At 43.5% G+C, this 9149-nt stretch overlaps 1 protein-coding gene across 1 annotated transcript in view; it reads left to right on the top strand.

Moving 5' to 3' along the window:
- The first annotated feature begins 205 nt into the window (after nt 1–205).
- LOC139366667 (noelin-3-like) overlaps nt 206–9149 on the top strand; it is a 43947-nt gene continuing 35003 nt past the window's right edge. Inside the window, exon 1 of the mRNA XM_071104347.1 lies at nt 206–486. Coding sequence (XP_070960448.1) covers nt 418–486 — 69 coding nt within the window. The 5' untranslated portion in view covers nt 206–417. The remainder of the gene's footprint in view (nt 487–9149) is intronic.

The raw sequence follows: 9149 nt of genomic DNA, 5'->3' as shown, positions 1-9149 counted from the left end.
CTCTCCTTTCACAGTGGGAGGTGTGCGTTTGTAACTGTTGTCTGTTCTGTTGCCTTTTCTCTCGGCACTGCGTGAGGAGTGGCAGATCTTGGAACTGATCGACATCAACAAACATTTCTCCCCAACACAACACATGAAGCCACATATGTTGTGTGACTCCCATGCAGTCTCGTAGGTCTGTCTCGTCCCCTGGCAGAAACTTTTATCTATGGTGTCAGTTTTAATGAGACCGAGCATCACTTTCTGTATTGGCTTCACGCCAGAGTCCGCGGAGCTGTGGGTGGGAATGATCGTGGATCTATCCGTTTTCTTCTGTTGGAGCGCTCGGAACAGTGGCGGGCACAGCCTACACCGGTAGCGACGCTGACGCAGTCCCGCAATAAGCGAGAAAAGTGTAACTGCCTCAAAACAGACAGAATGCGTGTTCTGTTGAGTGTCCTGTACCCGGTGCTTTCAATCACGGTCTTCGGATTATATCCGTCAATGGTGAGTTTCCCCTCCTAATTTCTTACAATTCAACGCGAGCTCTCTGCATGTTTCCGTGTCTTTGCGTGAAAAAAATCTGCGATTTTGTGCCTAAATTCACCTTTATTCACATGGAATGGGTCTCCTCAATTAGCCTACACACATTGCATGTTATGATATTCGTTTTCGTTTGGCGTTGCCTGCAATAACTGTGTCTGAAAATGTTCAAAATAATATGAACAATTCACAATATCAGTGAGGCAAGAAAATTATTGTTTTTAGAGTGACTGAGAATATTGTAATAACTCGCATTTGATTCTCCTGAATATTCGGAGAGAACAGTAGACTCAGCAGCAGAATCAAGCAGTGGATCCCGTTCGGATGTTAAGCACTGGAGACAGCAAACTTTAAAGTGATGAAAATGCTTATTGCAGGATCCCACATAAATCTAACGAATTGATTGATATTTTCATTATGTAGGCTACATCTTTAACGCAGTCAAAGACCACAACTTATGTTTTTAGCTTTTCTTAAATTCCTCAACCGGCTCTCCTAGTGTATCATCCCGTTCCCAGAGGATTTTGTCAGTGAACGAATACTGGCACTGACAAGTGGAGTCTATGGAAGCTGTGTTCATATTTTCTGTCGCATATAAACCTCTTCGGGGAAGTATTCAAGACTTGGAATTTAGGTGAACTAGTTGGTTTTATCCCCTTCACGGATCGTCTCTGTTGAAACTATGAGCGAATAAGAAACTCAACTTGGTGCTGTCTGATTGAGGACGACTGGGCGGAGTGGTGTGGAACGCTGTCGAGCTTGTATAAAACTCAGTGGTGCTGAAACCATTCAATCAACAAGGGGCGCAGGCGGCGTGCAGTCTCCCGCTTCTTGAGTTCGATTTCATGTCGATTCCCGATCTCAGCCAATTGCTATTCTGCTATCAATATGTTCTAGAGGGCCAATTTAATTTTAAACTGAGACACATCTATGTATTACTCCAAATATATATATGTATGTAATGTTCCCATTCCCATTACCTAGCTTGTAATATTGATAACCTTATACAAGTTAACTTTTTTATTGGTTAATTAGGCTACTGTAAGTTTTACTCAATCAAACCTTTATCTGAAATATACGACCAGATATGGGCCTAGATATTCATTTTAAAAACTGTCACAATTTACAGTAATTTGGTCAATTTACAGTACTTTGGTCAATTTACAGTACCTTGATCAATTTACAGTACTTTGGTCAATTTACAGTACCTTGACCAAAGTACAGTACCTTGATCAATTTACAGTACCTTGATCAATTTACAGTACTTTGGTCAATTTACAGTACCTTGAACAATTTACAGTACTTTGGTCAATTTACAGTACCTTGATCAATTTACAGTACTTTGGTAATTTGATCACCACATTGTGACAGTCAGACCATTGTCAATCAAACCTCGAGCATCTTTAAACAACCCAGTGTAATTTGATGATCGCCACAGTCAGCTGTGTGAATAGATCCCTGAAGACAACACCCACAGAGAATGATATGTAAAGCCTACATACAGTGAGCTCCTAAAGTATTGGGACAGTGACAAGTGTTGTTGTTTTTGGCTCTGTACTCCAGAACTTAGGATTTGAAATGATACAATGACTACGAGGTTAAAGTGCCGACTGTCAGCTTTAATTTGAGGGTATTTTCATCTATAGAGTGAAACTTTTAGAAATTTACAGCATGTTTTGTACATAGACTCCCCATTTTAGGGGACCAAAAGTTGGAATGAATTCACTTATGTGTATTAAAGTAGTCAAAAGCGTAGTATTTGGTCCCATAGTCCTAGCACACAATGATTGCATCAAGCTTGCCACTCTACACACTTGTTGGATGCATTTGCTGTTTGTTTTGGTTGTGTTTCAGATTATTGTGTGACCAATAGAAATGAATGGTAAATCATGTATTGTGTCATTTTCAAGTCACTTTTATTGTAAATCACAATAGGATATGTTTCTAAACACGTTTAGATGAATGTGGACGCTACCATGATTACGGATAGTCCTGAATGAATGGAGAACAATGATGAGTGAGAAAGTTAGACGCACAAAAAAATATATATTGGGGAGATGACATTCGTGCATCTGTAACTTTCTCATTCATCATTGTTCTCCATTCATTCAGGACTATCCGTAATCATGGTAGCATTCACATGAATGTAGAAGTGTTTAGAAACATAATATATTCTTATTTACAATAAAAGTGACACAATACATTATTTAGCATTAATTTCTATTGGGCACAAAATCATTTGAAACATTACCAAAACAAACCACAAATGCTTACAATAAGTCTGTAGAGTCAAAAGCTTGATGTAATTGTTGTGTTTTTAGGAATATGGGACCAGATACTAAACTTGTGACTATTTTCATCTCTAAAAGTCTGTGGGGGGGAGGGGGGCTAACATATGGAGTTGTTTAAAGATGGTCATACCGTGGATCATTTGATTTAGAATTTTACATTTGATTTGATTCTTGTATTTTATAAAATATTGAATTTGGCCTTTACTACTATAGCCTACTAAGCTAACGTATGGAATTGTTTTAAGATGGTCATACCATGGATCATTTAGCTATTTGATTTTGAATTTTAGGACCCCTTTAGGTATACATTTTATTATTTGAAAAAATATAGAATTTGGCCTTCACTACGATAGCTCATAGAAACACATTGAATAACACGGTCATAAATTGTAAGGGTTGCGGAACAAGTGGCAGTGAAGCCAGATGCAGGAGAGCAGAGATAGGTAATAGCCAGAGCAGTTTAATTACAAAACCCACGGCAATACAAAAATAACCTACATGGGTACATAGCGTACAAGCACTTACAAACAAACAATTCCACACAAGGACATGGGGGAAACAGAGGGTTAAATACACAACAATTAATGATGGAAATGGAAACCAGGTGTAAGAAAACAAGACAAAACAAATGGAAAGGGAAAAGTGGATCGACGATGGCTAGAAGACCTGTGACGCCAACCGCCGAACACCGCCCGAACAAGGAGAGGAAACGACTTCGGTGGTACCCCTCCAGCAGCGCGCCGACACCGGCCTCGGGGACGACCTGGAGGGCGAGGTGCAGGGCGATCCGGACGGAGACGGAGGAACTCCCGCAGCATTGAAGGGTCCAACACGTCCTCCACCAGATCCCAGCATCTCTCCTCTGGACCATACCCCTCCCAGTACACAAGGTACTGAAGGCCCGACGTCTTGGATCCAGTATGGATCGAACGGAGTATGCCGGGGCCCCCTCGATGTCCAGATGGGGCGGAGGAACCTCCCGCACCTCAGACTCCTGGAGCGGGCCAGCCACCACCAACCTAAGGAGAGACACATGGAACGAGGGGTTAATACGGTAATCTGGGGGAAGTTGTAATCTGTAACTCACCTCGTTCTGTCTCCTCAGGACTTTAAATCGTCCCACAAACCGTAGACCCAGCTTCCGGCAGGGCAGGTGGAGGGGCAGGTGGGGGGGCAGGTGGAGGGTCGAGAGCCAGACCCGGTCCCCCGGTACGAACACCGGAGCCTCACTGCGGTGACAGTCTGTGCCGGCTTTCTGGCGCAGCATGGCACGCAGAAGGTGAACATGGACGGCGTCCCATGTTTCCTCTGTGCGCCGGAACGAGTCGTCCACCACAGGAGCCTCGGTCTGACTCTGATGCCAAGGAGCCAGAACCGGCTGATACCCCAGTACGCATTGGAAGGGGGAGAGGTTAGTGGAGGAGTGGCGGAGCGAGTTCTGGGCAATCTCTGCCCAGGGCACGAACGCCGCCCACTCCCCCAGCCGGTCCTGGCAATAAGACCTCAGAAACCTAGCCACATCCTGTGCGCTCCTCGTCCCCTGCCGCAGGTGGAAAAGACGTTCACCCGCAGCTCTACCCTCGGGCGGGTGGTTGAAGACCCGGAAATGACAGATTAATTCCTCAAAGTGGTCCAGCACCGCATCTCCTTCCACCCACATGGCGCTGGCCCACTCCAGGGCTTTCCCCGAGAGGCATGAGACGAGGGTGGACACCCTCTCACAGCCCGAAAGAGCCGGGTGGACGGTCGCCAGGTATAAATCCAACTGCAGCAGGAAACCCTAGCAGCGAGCAGCCGTCCCATCATCCCCGGGGAGTGTGAGACGAATCCCACTGGAACCGGGTGCAGGGGCAGTGAGTAGTGGAGGCCCCTGTTGTGCTGGGGGAGGGGCTGGAGAAACTCCCAGCGGTCCATGATTTGGACAAAGCGGTCCATGGCTATGCCGAGATGGTAGATCATCGCCTCTTGCTCCAGGACGCGCTCCTGAAACCCCTATACCAGGGGCACCTGCTCCTGCTGACTCCATATGGGTGGTGTGGAATTCTGTAAGGGTTGCGGAACTGATGGCAGTGAAGTCAGACGCAGGAGTCCAGAGAAAGGTAATAGCCAGAGCAGTTTAATTACAAAACCCACGGCAATACAAAAATAACCTACATGGGTACAAAACCTGACACGCACCAGTAACATAACGTACAAGCACTTACAAACAAACAATTCCACACAAGGACATGGGGGAAACAGAGGGATAACCTCTCTAGGGTAGGGGAGACGCTCACGTCCCACCAGGCCAACATCCGGTGAAACTGCAGAGAGCTAACATGTTAAATACACCTTTGTTGTATTAAACATTCTTATTCTTATAAATATGTATCTTGCATCATTTCAAAGATGAACGTCTTATTAATCCAGCCGCTGTGTCAGATTTCAAAAAGCCATTACTGCCAAAGCAAACCATGCGATTTTCTGAGGATGGCGCCACACACACACACACACACACACACACAAGTATTACTAGCATTTTCCAACCAAGCATTAGCGTCAAGAAAGTCAGAAATAACAATAAAATAAATTGCTTACCATTGAAGATCTTGCTCTGTTGGCAATGCCAAGTGAACAGTGAATGTTTGTTTTGTTTGATAAAATACATTTTTATAGCCTAACACAAAACATTTGTATACCGGTTGCGTCGTGATTTCCGTCTCATTCAACTTTGGATTAATTATTTGTGGTAATTACACACACTAAACAAACGTTTTTCCAGTCATGGTTGGTTTCATTGCAATCCTCTGGTTGTTACTAACACAACCATACATGATGGTTCTTTTCCCGGGACGTATTGACCGAAACAAACCGATTTGAAGACACCAATCAATGACCTCATTGCGCACCAATGGTAGGACCGGTCTATTGTTGATTGACTGTATTTTGGCCCAATGACCACTGATCATCTTGGAAGATAGCCAATGAGCTGAAGTAAACGGCAATATGTAATGGTTATACGTTCGAAGACCAGCCTTTGTCATAAACTCTGGTAAGTTCTAATGCTAATGTCATTGTTTGAAATTAACATGAAATATTATTCATTTGAGATTTTTTAATTTTTATAATTTTTTACAATTTTATTTGCATTAAATAAAAATATCAACTGTAATGAAATGTGTAAAGTACACATTGGCAATACTGTGTGTGTGTGATATATTTTTAAAATGTATTATACATAAACTCTGAATGGATCAGCACTTCACCATAGTGATTATGTTCCCTGTACTCTATATATATATCTGTTTATTTTACTTGTTGATACAGGGCTCATATGTGAAAGTATTGTTACTGATTTTTTAAATCTTTCACAGTAGCAGTGATTCTGAATTTGAGCCACCAATGTCTAGGTGTCCATCTCCCTCTGAAGCTGGTTCATCCAGCCGGACCCCCGCTGTTTCCGGCTCCACACCTACCCGGCCATCTAGAGTTGTGAAGTCAGTGACAAAGAAGAGGAGGTGGGGAAGCGAGGAGACAGAGGGCCAGAGGGTCGTTGGCACTCTTTGTTAGAAGATGATGTGGAACCAAATCCACCAGTTTTTAGACCCAAAAGGCAGCCAGGACCTCAACTAGACATGACTGCAAAGTACAGCCCCCTTCAACTTTTTCAAACTGTTTTTCACCTCGTCAGTAAGTACGGGGCTAAGAAGCAGGCAGGAAAGAAAGAGGCATGGAAGGCCATTTCCATGTCAGACCTTTTCTGCTACTTTTCAATGATAATTTACATGGAGCTGGTGAAGTTGAAAACTCTAAGGGACTAATGGAAAATGTCAGCTTTCAATCAACTGCCTTTCCCCATCACTGTCATGTCTTGTAAAAGGTTTCTGACTATCTCACGGGCACTTCACATCAGTGACCCAGAAGTTGATGGGGGAGAATGACAAGAAGAGAGGCACACCAAGGTTTGATAGGCTCTGTAAAATAAAACCTCTCTACCCCAGCATCGTTGATGCCTGCAAGACTTATTTTCAGCCCGCCCAGAACCTGTCCATCGACGAGAGGATGCTTCAAAGGCCAGAATCAGCAAACAATACATGCGTAACAAACCAACCAAATGGGGTTAAAAGCTGTTTGTTTTGGCTGATTCTGTGTGTGCCTACACTTGCAATTTTTTTGTTTATGAGGGGAAAAACAGTTTTGCTACCGATAATGGACTGAGTTATGATTCCGTTTTGGAGTTATTGGATTTTCAACTGCTGGGGAAGGGCTACAAACTGTTTGTGGACAACTCTACACAAGCCCTACCCTGTTTACAGAGCTGAGGAAGCGGGAGGTGTCGGCTTGTGGCACCATTCGTACCAACAGTGTGGGATTTCCAAAGTCCAAGGTGAACGACATGCCTAAGCGGGCTGAGTGAGGTACCATGTGATGGATCCGTGAAGATGGCCTGCTGTTTGTGAAGTGGATGGACACCAGAGAGGTGGTGGTCATGTGCTCCAGTCTCCACAAGTCCTTCGGTGGAGATCACGTCGTCAGGCGAGTGAAGGATGGTGCCGGGGCATGGACCACAAAAAAATGTCCCCATTCCAGCTGCTGTGAAGGACTACAACAAGAGCATGGGGTGTGTGGACCTGTCAGATGCGCTGATAGGATACTACAATGTTCTTCACAAGACCATGAAATGGTACAAAACATTTTTCTATCATTTCATTGACATTGCTGTGGTGAATTCCTTCATCCTCCAGAAGGAAATGGCCAAGAGCTGTGGACAGCCCCCCATCTCACAGCTAGCCTTCAGGTAGCTGCTCATCCAGGAGCCTGCTAGCTACAGCAAGTACACTGCAGCACCTTCTGTCCCTTCTGCTCCAACCAGTGGTGTTCACCTGCCCAGATTCATCTCTGCAGGCATGAATGTGCCACAGGGCATAAAGGGCACAGTAGGGAGACGTCGTTGAGCCCTTTGTCACAGGAAATGCCCCATCACCTTCACCACCTGTTCAGTAAGCCTCTGCTTTACAGCAGAAAGAGACTGCTATGGGCAATGGCACCAGCAACACAATATTGCGTAGAGGACTGAGGGTCTTCACAATATTGTAAATAGAAAATGTGTAAATAGTTACTCTTGTTATTTGATTGTTTATTATTATTTATTTATTTAATTATTTTTTTCATATATATATATATATATATATATATTTTTTTTTTGGGGGGGGGGGGGTGTTAGAATAGGATTTATGTATTTTGTATATAGTTATTTCCTTCAAAATGTATCACTGTACCAATTCGGCCACTTGGGTACATTTGGGTACATTTGTGTGGGACACCTGGGTGACTTTATGCTCAATGTCATGTAGCTCGCTCATTTTTGAAGTTATGTCTAATCCTTTGCTCAGCTATTGTTGCCTATGTTCTTCATTCAAACCATCTTTATTCAAACCATCCCCAGCATCCTATCTGTGTGTTTGGCTGTTCTTGGTCATTTGAAAGATGATGCAGCAACAATAAAAAAACAGAAAACGTATGTTTATTTCCTTGTATTTTCTTCTACCAGATCTATGGTGTTATATTCTCCTACAATTCAATTCACATTTCCACAAAATTCAGAGTGTTTCCTTTCAAATGATATCAAGAATATGCATATCCTTGCCTCTGGGCCTGAGCTACAGGCAGTTAGATTAGGGCAGTTAGATTAGGGGGACCTCAAAGAGGTTAAATACACAACAATTAATGATGGAAATGGAAAACAGGTGTGTAAGAAAACAAGACAAAACAAATGGAAAATGAAAAGTGGATCGATGATGGCTAGAAGACCAGTGGCGTCGACCTCCGACCACCGCCCCGAAAACCGCCCCGAACAAGGAGAGGAACGACTTCGGTGGAAGTCGTGACATAAATGGCAAAAAAAAAGGAATAAGGTTTTGAATTGTCTCACCTATATTTAGGAGGTATAAGAAAGCTCAGAAAATAGATAGTTTTATGGACACATATTTAACCCCTTATTTTGTGTTCTTCCATTCGTTTGTATGGGTTACCTTCAGATGAGCAAAACGGAGAACATTGTTGTGTGAGAGTCTCCTCTTTGACCAGAGTGATCATATTAGTTTTACAGGCCAAATCGTTCAGAGGATATAGATGTTTTGTGAGAAGACCGGGTTTTCGGGATGTCTCATGTTCTGACTAACACCATTGTAGCTTTGCCACCTTCCACCACAGAAGCGAAATGCTGACAAAGGAGGATGAGGTGGATTGAGACAGCTCATGGAATAAAACCAGATATCTCTTAAACTGGCGGATTTTGATGGGGATTTTTTATTAAGTTACTTAAATAGATGCACGGGTGTATTAACTCTTAGGATT

The sequence above is a fragment of the Oncorhynchus clarkii genome, chromosome 15 (assembly GCF_045791955.1).
Source record: "Oncorhynchus clarkii lewisi isolate Uvic-CL-2024 chromosome 15, UVic_Ocla_1.0, whole genome shotgun sequence".
In the NCBI taxonomy this organism is placed as follows: domain Eukaryota; kingdom Metazoa; phylum Chordata; class Actinopteri; order Salmoniformes; family Salmonidae; genus Oncorhynchus; species Oncorhynchus clarkii.
This window is presented reverse-complemented; position numbering and strand designations above follow the sequence as displayed.